General features: G+C 47.4%; 1 protein-coding gene across 1 annotated transcript; it reads right to left on the bottom strand.

Moving 5' to 3' along the window:
- Positions 1-8,717: 8,717 nt before the first annotated feature.
- On the bottom strand, positions 8,718-9,662 carry LOC121155078 (vomeronasal type-1 receptor 1). The gene has a single exon (XM_040978257.1). It carries the CDS (start codon positions 9,660-9,662, stop codon positions 8,718-8,720), a length of 945 nt encoding a protein of 314 aa, XP_040834191.1.
- Between the last annotated feature and the right edge of the window lie 4,862 nt (positions 9,663-14,524).

Genomic DNA, 14,524 nt, shown 5'->3' with positions numbered 1-14,524 from the left:
GCCCACATGGGATTCCGACGCGTGCAAGGCAAGGACTGTAGCCACTAGGCCACGGAGCCAGGCCCGAGAATGCCTTCTTTTTGCACACATGTGGGAGACCTGGGAGAAACTCCTGGCTCAGCTCTGGCCATTGTGGTCATTTCAGAAAGTAAACCAAAAATGGAATACTTGCTCCCTTAATCTCCCTTCCCTTTGTAAATCTGCCTTTCAAATAAAAAAATTAATAAAACTAAAAAAGAAATAAAAATTTGTTTAGATGACATAAAGCATTAGACTCCATCCAAAAATGTCTGTTATTATCAACAAATCCAGGAAATGTACAGAAATAAAATACGCAAATAAGTGGAATTTCTATACATCAATGAGGACTTTGAAAAGGAAACTATGAAAACAATTCTGTTTACAATAATGCTCTCAAAAAATCTAAGGAATTTACCAAGACAGTGAAATACTTCTTCAATAAAAATGACTAAAGGAACTGAAGGTTAATAACGAATGAACGGGCCCAGCACGGTAGCCCAGCAGCTAAATTCCTTTCTTTGCACGTGTCAGGATCCCACATGGGCACCGGTTCTAATCCCAGCAGCCCCGCTTCCCATCCAGCTCCCTGCTCATGGCCTGGGAAAGCAGTCGAGCATGGCCCAAAGCCTTGGGGCCCTGCACCTGCGTGGGGGACCCAGAAGAGGCTTCTGGCTCCTGGCTTCAGATCAGCTCAGCTCCAGCCACTGCCGCCACTTAGGGAGTAAACCAGCAGATGGAAGATTTTTCTTTGTCTCTCCTCCTCTCTGTATATCTGACTTTGCAATAAAAAGAAATAAATCTTTTAAACATGAAAGGAGCCTTCTCAACACATGAGGTGAATCCTGGCTGTGCAGATGCCCTGAATGAAGTTAGAGACATCACTGATGAGACATCATTTGCAGCTGGATCAGATACTTAACTGTAAGAGCCATTAACTACCGAATTCCCGGACGAGTGGTCTGTGTTACAGTAAACCGAGCTACGTTTCCACTGCACCCTATACGGCAAGCCAGATCCTGGCTGCTCCACTTCTGAGGCAGCTTCCTGTGACTGTGCATGCGAAAGCAGCAGAGGATGGCTCAAGGGTCGGGCCTCCGCACCCGCGTGGGAGATGTGCAAGAAGCTTCTGGCTCCTGGTTCCCACGTGGTTCAGCCCCTGCTACTCTGCCCGCTTGGACAGTGAGCCAGCAGATGGAAGACCTCTTTGTGTCTCTCCTTTGTTCTGTAACTGTAGTTACAAAGGAAAAAGAAAGAGAAAAAAATCCATCAAAAATAACAAAAATTAAAAGAAGAACTGCAAGAAGACAAAGCAAAACCTCCTGTCATTTCTTGGATATGGCAACAAAGGCAGAGACAACAGAAAAAACACACTGGATTTATCCAAGTGGAAAGTATGTACTTCCAACAGCAATATCGATACAGTAAAAAGGCAACATGTGAGGTGGGAGTAAAGCTTTGGAAATCACATGCCTACCCAGAACATATCACGCGTGAACGTGGTGGAATATATCAAATTATTAAACAAATGACATTCCTAATGTAAAACCCAACAGCTAAACAACAACAAAAATACCCACCTTATCGCCAAAGTACTTGAATAAACATTTATCCACAAGAGACACACAGAATAAATAAATAAATAAAAACACAGGCAGCTCCCCAGAGCTCAGCAGCACGCACACCACGCCGTGAGGGCAGCTCAGAGCTGTCTGGATAGCGGTCGGCAGGAGGAACAGGTGTTGGCAAAGACATGCGGGAGCTGCAACTCCGCGTGCGGCTAACAGGGGCGCACAACGGGCCGGCTACATCATGAAAACCACTATGGTATTCCTTGAAAAACCAGAAACCAGGGCCAGCTTCCGGCTCAGCAGGTAAGTGGCTGCCTGGGAGGCCTCGGCCCTCGAGCCGAGTGCCTGGTTGGGTCCTGGCTGCTCCGCTTCTGACGCAGCAGGCAGTGATTGATGGCGCGAGGAATTGGGAGACACGCGTGGAGTTCCATGCTCCTGGCCGTGGCCTGGCTCAGTCAACCAACGGATGGAAGAGTGTTCTCCATAGACCTGTCTTCCAAATAAAAAATGAACAATAGGTCACCGTATTACCACACAACCTTGCCCGTGAGACCCGGGCAGCAGGTGCTGAGAGAGGTACGTGCAGAATCCAGCAGCCAGCGCGCCTTCCCAGAGAACCGGAAAGGTTCAGCACGGCCTGATCTGGAGCGGCCAGAGCTGCGTCTGAGGCGGAGCAGAGCCCAGGGCCCACGGGAGGCGTGGGGCCTTACCCAGGCAGGACGTGAGTGCCAAGGTCTCCAACAGCACATCGACGGACAGGCATCTCTGAGCCTCGTCCAGGAGCTCCACTCCTCCCAGGAGCAGCACACAGCCACATCCTCAGAGGTCACACTGCCCTGCAAGACACTGCCCTGGCCAGCTTCACTGTGGAAGACTCGGGGTCAGCCACCCCATTGCTCCTTCTCACGCTCACCAACCAGCCCAGAGGCCGAGGGGGCCTGCCTCCCGCTCCTACTGTCCACTCTGCACTCACACCAGCACTGTCAACAGCAGCGTGGGCTAGCCGCTCTCTGATCCCAGCTCTTCCTGCCTTCAGCATCCATGCCTGACTTCACAAGGACTCCAACCTGACTCCTCCTGCTGAGCCTCCAGGGAGCCCGCAACCAGCTCACTCTCACTTCCATTGGCTGCGGAAGGCCATGGTGGCCCTAACTGTGAACCTGCTTCTGAAACTCAGGGTCTGGACCCAGGACTCTCAAAACTCCAGGACTAGAGAAGGAGTCCCTGGAGCTACCAATCCAGAGGGACAATGCCAGCGCAGCCAGGAGCCGGGAGCACAGGGGGCCATCTTTCCTCACCTGGGCAGGTGCTAGGAGCGCTTCAGCAGCCATGGAAAGCTGTGGGAAGAAAGAGCAGGGCTGTGAACGCGCTGGCACTGCACCCACACAGCCCTTCCTCAGCCCCTGCCCAGCACCAAGGCCGCTAAGCTCAGGAGACCGACTTTCTGGTGCCCAACCCCAGCTGGGTAGCCTCAGGGGTGCTCAACCTCAGGGCTTAGTCGTTGGTGCCCCAGGCAGCTAAACTCAGGGGGACTGACTTCAGGGCTCAGCTGCCACACCCTACTCAAGCTGGGTAACCTCGTGGGGACAGACTTTTGGGTCTCAGTCTGTGCCCTAATCGAGCTGTGTAACCTTCAGGGACCCACTTCCTTGCAAGCAACTATGGGAGCTGTGGTTCCCAGAGTTGTCCCATCCAAACCCGGGACTGATCCAAACAGGGCATTCTTTGTTTCTCAGACAGGTCTCACCCTGATTTCCGGGGACTCTTAAATAAATCCGAGTTTCCTGTGCACTTAACATGGATTCAGACTTGTGGAAGCCGACCCTGGCAGACATCAACCGTGAACTGGAAGCAGAAACACTTTGTACAGTTGCAGCCCAAAGGCGAGCAGCCTAACGCCTGCTCCGTTAGGGATAAGAGAAGAGGCTCCCGAAGGGCCGTAATGGAGAAACAGAGGCAGGGTAATGAGCAGTCCTCAAGGAGAAGGAAGACGGCTGCTGGCCTCCCAAAATGTCCCTCTGCCTGAGTAGTCACTGTTTATTCAAAGAGCCAAAGCCTGTTGAACTTGCAGGTTCTCTTTCCTAACATACACAGACATTTCAAATTAGGACCTGGCACAATGGCTCAGTTGGTTAATCCTTCACCTGCAAGTGCCAGGATCCCATATGGGCGCCAGTTCTAATCCCGGCAGCTCCACTTCCCATCCAGCTTCCTGCTTGTGGCCTGGGAAAGCAGTCGAGGACGGCTAAAAGCCTTGGGACCCTGCACCCGTGTGGGAGACCAGGAGGAAATTCCTGACTCCTGGCTTTGGATTGGCACGGCACCGACTGTTGCACTCACTTGGGGAGTGAATCATCGGATGGAAGATCTTCCTCTCTGTCTCTCCTCCTCTTTGTATATCTGACTTTATAATGAAAATAAAATAAATCTTTCAGAAAAAAAAAAAAGAAAGAAAAGAAAAACCCACAATATAATTACAAATGCAGTCAACTTCCCCAAGGGGGGGCAGGAAATCTCGGAAATCAGCACCACGAGAGAGTATTGTCCTCCGTGAGTGTCCATGTTGGCCACTGAAGGTCTAGTACTTCCGACTCGAAGCCTGAGTTCTAATGTTCTATTTGAGAAGCGAATCACTGCATGGCCTCGTTTCCGTGGGGATGCTTCCTGCCATCCTTCTCCTCTTCCTTCTTGTTCAGAAATCCCTCGGGCTGAGGGAGATGAGTGGTCTAGGATTTTCTCCGTAAGGATGTGATACACCATGCAATCGTGGCTAGGACTAACATTCCTTGCCATGTAACACTCTTGTGGGCCTCCGGACTTCCGTAATGAAGTCTTATTTCTTTGTGTTAATTGGTGTTGTTTCCTTCTTGGGAATGTGACAACATGGGTATTTCAGATTTGGAATGCAGGATAATAGAACTAGGTTTATGTGGCAAAGGAGTAATATATGATTTTATGTAGGGATTCTTAGGTACACACCATCCAGCTGTATCTCGGACAGAACAGTTCCATATAAGTGACAAGGCCCCAGCCTTCCCTAAGTGCTATATGCCTATATCCCCAGGGTTGGTGCTGAGCTGTGAGCCTCACTGAGCCATTGACAGCCCACAAACAACAGCCCAGCATCTCTCAGAAACCAGTGTGTGACGGACCTATTGGCCATGGCAAGAAGCAGCTTTTCACTTTGTTGGAGGTAAAAGGTGCAAGTGGCGTGCAGGCTACCTCAGGGCTACTGTCTGCCCCCTCAAGGGCCATGTGGCATGGATTCCAAGGCCTCCTGGGAGCTGGATGTCAGCAACAAGCAGGGCCACCAGGCAGGACAGCGAATCCTTGCACCCACGAACAGCACAGTTCAGAAATGGGAACAGAGCGTCTGAGTGCAGGAACCACAGTGAGATGTTAATGTTCAGTTGGCAGCACACCAATATGACAAGAATGGAAAAGACTAAACACAAAGGAGTAACAGAGGCATTAAAAATAAATTTATTTTATTTTTGTTGATGCTTACAAAGTTGAGAAGGGTGCATGCCCATGTGGATTGGAGTGGGGAGAGTCAAGGAATGGAGCTGAGTGAATGAGACAATTGTTTCCACTTTTCCTTCTGTATTGGGGGTGAGGAGAGAAGGGAAGGTGGCTGCTCCCAGAAGCCCAACTGCATCAGGACGCAGGGATGTGGGACGGCCACCTGATGTCATCCCAGGGTCCCCGATATGGAACATGCCCCAAGGATTGTGCTCAAGTGGTTTTGATAGTTCTGAGATGCTATTGATTTCATTGCTCCAAGGTTGAAGAAATTCTTCCAAGGTCCATTGGTTGACATAGTCCACCTTAGAGTCTCCACTCACCCAGATACTTTCTGTCAAAGCTTGGCCAAGGGAGTTGTCCAATTCATTCTGCCCTACATCCTCTGGCACAGTACTAGATGTCGTCTGAAGACCTCGATGAGTTGTAGTGTCCCCCATTTGCATCTGGGCATGCAATCCAGTGTACCATCTTCAGCATCCAAGAGGTTCAGTTCTGACACATGCATTCCATGGTCAGACCATGAATCCTGAGATCTTTGCTGTGGCCAGGGTATGAGTCCAGCAGTCTAGTTGAGAGGGTCCCCCAGGAAACCTTGCTGCAGATAACACACAAACCGGATTCCTGTGTGTGCTAACCAGCGCTTGTGTGAACTCTTCAAACTTCTTGGCTGTTGCGTAAACTCATGCAAAAAAGCTTATAGCTATATGGGTGTATGAGACTGCTGACGCAGTTTTAAAATATCTACATCAGTTTTTAAGGTAAGCTTAATTTAAAATGGCTAAGGCTTTCTCTTGCACGCCATCTCACTCCAAAAGGTAGTTGAATGCCTTAGAAAGGAAAGTTCCTACCCAATGGAGATGCTAACTTAACCACCTAGAGCTTATAAATAAATAAAGAAATAAAGAAAAAGCCACAGGGCGGGCCCAGAGCCATAGGGCGGGCCTAAGCTAAAAACCTTGCTTTGCACATGCCGGGATCCAATATGGATGCTGGGTTTAATCCTGTCAGTCATGCTTCCCATCCAGCTCCCTGCCCGTGGCCTGAGAAAGCAGTTGAGGATGGCCCAAAGCCTTGGGACCTGGCACCTCTGTGGGAGACTCCGAAGAGGCTCCTGGCTCCTGGCTTTGGATTGGCTCAGCTGTGGCAATTGTGGCCCCTTGGGGAATGAATTAATGAATAGAAGGTCTTCTACTCTGTCTCCCTCCTTTCCGTATATCAGACTTTACAGTAAAAAAAATACATTTTTAGAAACAAAATAAACAAACAAAAAACACAGGGCCCTGCACGATAGCCTAGTGGCTAAATGCTTGCCTTGTGTGTACCAGGATCCCATGTGGTGCCAGTTCCTATCCCAGCTGCTCCACTTCCCATCCAGCTCCCTATTTGTGGCTCGAGGAAATAGTGGAAGATGACCCAAACCCCTGGGGCACCGCACACTCTGTGGGAGACCAGAAGAAGCTCCTGACCCATGGCTTCTGACCGGCTCAGTTCTGGTCATTGCAGCCACTTGGGGAGTGAACCAAGGCATGGAAGATCTTTCTCTCTTTGTCTCTTCTCTCTATATATTTGTCTTTCCATCTCTAAATCAACCCAGGGCCGAGTACAGGGAACCAAGGACAGTCCTGATACACCATAGCCTGGAGACGTTGTCTTAACCACCTAGCCATGAGCCGTTTTTGTCTTTTCTGGACAAAGCCTCCTGAAGCCGTGGCCCAGGTGTTCCTCTCGTCTGCAAAGGTTGTGGCTCAGGCCTTCCTTGTACCCCTGGAAGCCATGGCCTGACCGTCCTCGTAAACCCTGAAGGCCATGGCCTGGACCTTCCTCCCACCCATGAAGGCCATGGCCTGGGTCCTCTGTTTGTCTCTCCTTCCTCAGATATGGAAATCTTTTTTTTTTTTTAAGGTTTATTTTATTTTTTTATTGGAAAGGCAGATATACAGAGAGGACAGACAGAGAGGAAGATCTTGCGTCCGATGATTCACTCCCCAAGTGAGCCGCAATGGCCGGTACTGCACCAATCTAAAGCCAGGAGCCTCTTCCGGGTCTCCCGCGCGGGTGCAGGGTCCCAAAGCTTTGGGCCGTCCTCGACTGCTTTCCCGGGCCACAGGCAGGGAGCTGGATGGGAAGAGGGGCTGCCGGGATTAGAACCGGCGCCCATATGGGATCCCAGGCGTGCAAGGTGAGGACCTTAACCACTTGCGCCACTGCGCCGGGCCCAGATATGGAAATCTATTCAAGGTCTATATGAGAAAAAAAGGTTACATAAAAATTGAATAAAAGGCAAGTGCATTTTGATGAGAAATTTTGAAATCCACACATAGTTTATTAAAAATACATAATTTTCACAAAATTTTTAAAGATCCCTCATACAGGCTAATGGCTTTGACACTAAGTAAATAAATGTTATTGAAATTTTGATACATATTGAAACTACAGATGTGTATTAACAAATATAAAGAGCCTAAATAAAATATTTGGAATTTCAGACAATAAAAGATAAAACAGTATTATTGTAGGGCATAGAAGAGCATGTTCAATGTCCTAAAGAAAACTAAAAATATCTTTAAAATCTTTTATTCTGTGGAATTTTGTTAAATTTTCGTTTAGGTAAAAATAGCTGAGAAATTAATTCATAAATAATTTAAATGCTTAATGTGCATCATAAATTGATCATGTATTCTCTTTGAGGACTAAATAATTTTCAATAATTCAACTTAGACTATAATAATAAAAGTTATATGTTATTAGCAAAAACAAGTAAAATTATGAATATCTGAATTAAATGTTAAACAGCTAAGTAGCTACGAGCAGCCCTGGGATGGTCATCCACTTGAGTCCCACTGCTGCCACACAGACACGGTGGCGGCTTCTTGGTCTCTCCTCAGTGATGACCCAGAGCCAGCTGTCCCTTCTGTCGCGCTGGCCTCCCCGTTCTCCAGCTCCCCACACCCACGGCATGCAGGCCACTCGGCAGGGCTGCACAGGCCTTCCGCACAGGGTGCGTCTAGCTGATTTTATCCTGCCAAGAACTCTTCATCGATCTCTGAAAGGATGTCTTTGTCCAAAAGTTAACACAGGAAATATTTCAAAGTTGCTAAAAGAACACATTTTTAGCAAGAAAAAAAATGTTGAGTGATACGCTGATTGTCTTGACTGTATCTCTCTATGAAGTCCATACAGATGGAGACAGCACATTGCACTCCGTGAAGTACACGCAACTATTTTCTGTCAATTAATGTGAAATTACTGTTTTAAGATTAAGATTAAAGATAGTTAAAAGGTAAAAAAGGAACAAATGGAAAGCAATAACATTGAAAGCAAAACAAGAAAAAATTCCTTGTATGACTTTCTGGCAGCTCTGAAGTGAAGAATTTGTCTGGGGCTTAGCTCGGTGTCTCTAACATGCAACTGGAAAATGTCCCAGACTTCTCCACTGGGAGATCTGGGGTTAGAATGCTGGATCTGTGCCGAGTCTGCACACCGTGTTCCTTTTCCCTGTATCTCACAGAGGGCAGTAAGCACATGACCATCCTGAAATGACATCGCTCGTTCCTGCTGGAATAGGTCCCAGCTAGCCACAGACACACGAACACCAGGGGAGCCTCATGAGCCTGAAGGCGGGTCAGGAAGCGCTGCTCTCCTGGCCCCACAGCCAGAACACAGCAGAGCGATCCTGGTGTCTCGGAGCATGAGCACGAAGGGGCTGAAGGCGGGGAAGCTTGAGGCCACCAGCACAGAGGTGTTCACCATCCACTGGCCTTGGTTTGCCACAAGCGTCATCCAGATGGTCAAAGTGAGATATATGGAATAAAAGGTCACAAAGAAACTCACCAGGATTAGGATGGTGTGTGTGGCTCTGACCTCGTGGGAAGGCCTGGAGGAAGGCCGTTGCTGCCGGATGTGCCAGACTCGCTGTTTGTGCCTGTGCAGGACGAGGACAGTCGAGCCACTGGCCCATATCAGGAAGCCCAAGCTCAGAATGTCAGGAGAAAAATACAGGAGCGTGTAAAATGAATCTAAAAGGTCTTCGCTTAGGTGCCAAGAACAGTACCCATAATTCTCCTCCACACTGCTATTTTTCTTATGCAATGGACCGCTCACTATTACAGGAAGACAAGAATTTATCAAAAGGTGCGGAACCCAGCAGATAAAGCAGCAGAAGGCAATGAACCTTAGGGATCTGGCCTTAAGCTCCATCCACTTGCAAATACTGGGGTCAAGTTTAATGGCCTGGAAGCCGTTGAAGAGGCAGATGGTGCTGAAGGACACTCCTGTGGCCAGCCGATAAAAATAGAAGATGATTTTACATCCAACATCATCTAGGAAATATTTCCACCCAAAAGCAGCCATCGTCTGGGGTATACCTTTAGAGAACAGAACAATGGAATTGGCCAGCACCAGTTGGTTGAGAATTAAATCGGTGGGCCTCAAGTAGCGTCCGCTTATCAAAGTGAAGTTGTAAAGACACAGGAGGGAGGAATTTCCCACAAGGCCGATTCCTGTCTGAGTGAGGAAGATGATCCCCATATCCAAGCTGGAAGGAAACATCACATCAGTTGTTGGGGGTTTTCATTGAAGAGAGAATGAACAAGCAAACAAATGACAGTGTACTCAGTTCTCAGGGCGGAATATTTCCCAGAAATTCTCACTTACTTGAATTGGACAGTTGGCATTTGAGTGTTTGTACACCAAGGAAGCTCAATGGAGCCTGCATTGCCAACAGTCTTGGTACCCACCAACAGTTGCGTGGGTGATGGCCCACACCGCAGCTCGGGGAGAGCTCTGTGCGTGCACGTGGACTTGTCTCTCGGACACAGCAGCCTTACGCGCCGAAGCCAAGGAAGCGAACGTGTATAGGACATACCCCACTCACAAATCACAACAGAAGCTAGAACACCGACAGACTGGACAGGGACGGGAGCCAAAAATGAACTTTATAAAGTGCTCTGATTTATAGTTTGTCTTACACAAAGTCTAATATTTTACAGTTATTGAAAAACTTACTAGAAACTACCACAATCCATACAATTAAAGTCAAATGAAAAAATCTTAGCTTGATTGTAAGACATTCCATGTGCTCTTAAGTGAAGTTAGATCAAATGATTTTAAGAGACAACATTTAAAATTGAATTAAAAGCTTGGCTTGATTGTCTATGAAACGTTCTTTGTGCTCTAAAGTGAAGTTAGTTCAAATGATTTTAACACAGAGACGCAGGTGAAGACCCTGGCACCTGACAGCAAATATCACACTGCTATCCATAGCGCATTCTCAAAGTATGCTGTCACTAATAATTTGAAGTATTATCAAAATGTCTTCATATAAGTGTTAGTAAGATGTTTACATAAAGAACATATCTCTACATAGAAACATAAAGTTTAAGTAAATTAAAACAACACCATTTTTAGAAGAACTAATGCATGTAGCAAGTAATTCTAGAACACGTATGTATTTCTCATTTCCCTGCAATGGAGTAAACACGACCAACAGTCCCTCGTCCCCGAGCAGAATAAGTGTAAAGATCATAGTATCAAATGTGATTTCTCAGCAAAACAAAGCAAAATTTTTGAGGATAAAAGATGCTGCTAGGAGCGGGGTAGAAACATCCTTAAAGCACTTGGCAGAAAATGAGAATGGCTCCGGTACCCTGGCTTTTTGTTGCTTTTTTTTTTTTTAAGAAGAAAACTTAACTTGAAAACAATTCTTTTATAAGATACTAGTACAAATGGAGCACAAATGGAATATTTATGCCAACAATTTGAGGCTCAACAGGAACGTGTAATGTTTTCCCATGGGAGATGCGAGGAAGCCGACTCACGGTGACGCCGAGCCAGGGCTCGCTGCCCAGTCCTCCTGGAAGCCATTCATGGTGACACCAAGCTAGAACTCACTGCTTGACCCTTCCGGAAGCCACTCACCAGGGCACATGCCTTTGAGAGGAGGAAGGCTTTGTGTTTGAGGTCAGCCAGCAAGGAGACAAGAAGCAAAGCTTCAATCAACCTCTCTCACCTGGGTCTCGGGACAGGTTTATGGGATGGAGAAAGAGCACTTGTTTGGGAACTTCTGGTGAGATCTCACTGCAGACTTTTGACACTGGGTTTCTGATCAGTGGGCATCCAGGTTCCCGTGGTGCCCTGGTCTCCTCCGTCCTGCAGGGGAGAAGACACTGGTCGAAACATCGCTCTGTGCGTGTGCCCACGAGAGGCCTGGCACCTCTAAGCATCACACCAACAATCACGCCCGCCATGCCTCAGGTCTCCTGCCACACACCAGGTGCCTCCAACCACTGCGGTTCACAATTGATCTGTGGGACTGTCTAGATTTGGCTAGAACAGGAAGAGGTGTGTGGCATTGTTATTACTCTGAAAACTGATTTTTAAGGGAAAATGCCAATCATTTCTCCTGTATTACTATTATTACTGAAGCAAATCATAATAATGAGTGGTTCTCTGTTTTAGAATAATTTCCCCGTTCGCAGGGTAATAGCAGCAGACTGTCAAGATTTTGCACTAATGTCACAGACCCGACTTATGATCATCAGCAACTAACAAATTGAGAAGTAACTGATGGAATAATGGCATGTGATAAAACGAATGCTACTGACTAAACTAAGCAGGGAGCAGGGAAGAACCAGAAGTGATTCTAAAGAGAAACAGTGAGCTTGATAACACAATGACAGGTGGGCAAAAATGATGGAACACTTTTCTGAAGTTGTGAGCTTTGAGCAACGCCAGGAATTCACCAGGCCAGCCAGCTCAGGCTCCCAGATCCTCAGGCTTCCATGTGGACATGGACCTCAGACAAGTCCCCTCTCCCCAGAGAAGTGTGTGTGGCTGCCCACCAGATGTCTCTGACAGCAATTTTAGATTTTGTCTAATTTTTTGTTTGATTAAAGGAGAAAAGCATGCTAAAGATTATTGAAAGTAACTTGCAGTAAACATAAAATGGCCCAGCACTGTCGAAATCTGCTTTCAAATCAGTGTAGTAATTGCATCCTGAGGTTTGAAAGGTCTTAGTTTTTCCCTTGACATTGTTCTTTGAGGCTGACATCTAGTCACATATTTGTTTACTGTTATTATCCTCTGAAACGAAAGACAGAACGAGTCATTTTTTCCCCTGAATAGATGTTCACATTCTGTTAGCTCAGGCTGATCATCACAGACCCCACCTAGTGCAACAAGCCCTTACCATTAAACACAAGGGAGCAGCCGCCCCCTGCACATACCAGCAGGTGTCTCCCACTCGGCAGGCACCATCCGCTCAGCAGCCTGAGCTCGGCTGTCACCTCACTGTCCTACAGCGCAGAGAGGAAGCTGTGATGGCTGGTGTGCGGTGATGACTTCAACCAGGGTGGCAGCACCAAGGAAGCAGGAGAGATGCAGGCAGCTCCTGTGCAGGGAAGAGGGTGACAACACGCCAAGGGTTTACCACGAGACATTGCCTGACCCAGTCCGTTGGCACTGCATAGGCTGGTGCAGTGCACTGTGCCCTATGAAGTTGTACAAGCACCGCATGTTAATGTACACTTAAAAATAGTAAAAATTTCTAAGCATATATGAGGGGGCATCCAAAAAAATTCATGGACAATCTATTATTTAAAAACTCAGCACATTTAAATGTTTTTGCATTAAAACAAGCTTCTTTAATTCCATTTCTCCATGAACTTATCAAAGTACCTTCATATATGTTTGTGATTTCCTAATTTTTATGTTCTAATCCCATAAAAGCAACTTAATGTTCATAAATGTTTCTGGTTTCTGAGATGAAGTCCTTCTCAGAAGGCCACAGTCACCACTCACCAGGCTGCCTCTCGCTGTCAGCACTGCATCGTGCAGGCGTCGAGTGCCGGCCTCAGTGGTGCAGCCCAAGATAAAGCCTTGGGATCCGCTGATCTCATTCTCTGGCTGGGAAGCAATTATCACGTCACCTGTCAGGGCAGTGACGGTGTATGCAAGAGGGGTGGAAATTACCTGTGCAAAACACCTGTGAATTGGGCAGACCCATTAAAGGTATGAAAATACTGATGTCAGAAACAGCTGGGTGAGACCTCACATTGGAAACCAGCATTAATTCCACCAGAGGTGAAGTGGAGGAGACGGACAATGAGCAAGAAAGGGAAAGATAAACACACAGTCCACCGGCTGTTTAATTACCTTGTGAGCTTGGGTTTCAAGTAGGAATATTTTTATTCCTAAGCTTACTGAAATGAAAGGGCGGAGTGTGTGAATAAAATTAGAAAGAGCAGTAAGAATGAACTAAGCAGATGGAAATATGGCTGTAATGTATTTACTCAATACTTCCAGAACGATTTTATAAACTCATTGTTTCAGGCACTTGTCTTGAGTACATCATACAGTGGCTTTGCATCCATGAAATGACTACTCTGGTCAAAGGAAAGAGAATGTAAATGATGTACCCCAAACAGAAAGTTATATACTATCGTAACGACAGAGGCTTTCAAAGACTCACTTACAGTGTGATGGATGCCTACACATCCATATATGCGGGCCCGACATGATAGTCTAGTGGCTAAATGCTCACCTTGCATGTGCCACAGTCCCATACGGGCATCGGTTCATATCTTGGCTGCTCCACTTTCCTTTCAGCTCCCTGCTTATGGTCTAAGAAAGCAGTCGAGGACGGCCCAAAGCCTTGGGACCCTGCAACCGTGTGGGAGACCCAGAAGAAGCTCCCAGTTCCTGGCTTTGGACTGGCTGAGCTCTAGCCATTGTAGCCGCTTAGGGAGTGAAACAGTGGATGGAAGAGCTTTCTCTCTGTTTCTCCCTCTCTCTGTAAATATGACTTCACAATAAAAATAAATAAACCTTGAAAAACAAAGATCCATATATCTGAAAGAGAGAGAGAGAGTGTGTGAGCGCACGCCTCCATCCTCTGGCTCACTCTGGGTGAGGCTTGGCTGGGGCTGTGTGCACTCCAGGCCTGACAGTCTACGGGACACCCGGCGGGACACCCGACAGGACACCTGTCGGGACACCCGGCGGGACACCCGGCAGGTCACTACACTGTTCCACTTTGAATCCAATTTTCTGCTAATGTGCCTGGGAAGGTGGAAGATGACTCAAATGCTTAGGCCCCTGCCACCTGTGCGGGAGACCCAGGTAGAGTTCTGAACTCCTGGCTTTTGCCCTGGCCCAGCTCGCACAACTGGTTTGGCCCGTGGTACCACGTGGGAGACCCGGACGGAATTCTAGGTACCCAGCTTTGATCTAGCTTAGTGCTAGTCATTGGAGCTGTTTAGGGAGCGAGCCAGTGAGAAAAGATCTCTCTATCTCCTTCTCTATGCAACTCTTTCAAATAAATACAATCAATCTAAATGGAAGACTTGGCTGGCCTCCCGAAACAACGAAAGCACCGCGAAACGTCCTTTCCGAGTAACGGTGCCAGCATGCTC

Source organism: Ochotona curzoniae, unplaced genomic scaffold (assembly GCF_017591425.1).
Source record: "Ochotona curzoniae isolate NIBS_2020 unplaced genomic scaffold, NIBS_Ocur_1.0 contig_2861, whole genome shotgun sequence".
NCBI lineage: Eukaryota > Metazoa > Chordata > Mammalia > Lagomorpha > Ochotonidae > Ochotona > Ochotona curzoniae.
This window is presented reverse-complemented; position numbering and strand designations above follow the sequence as displayed.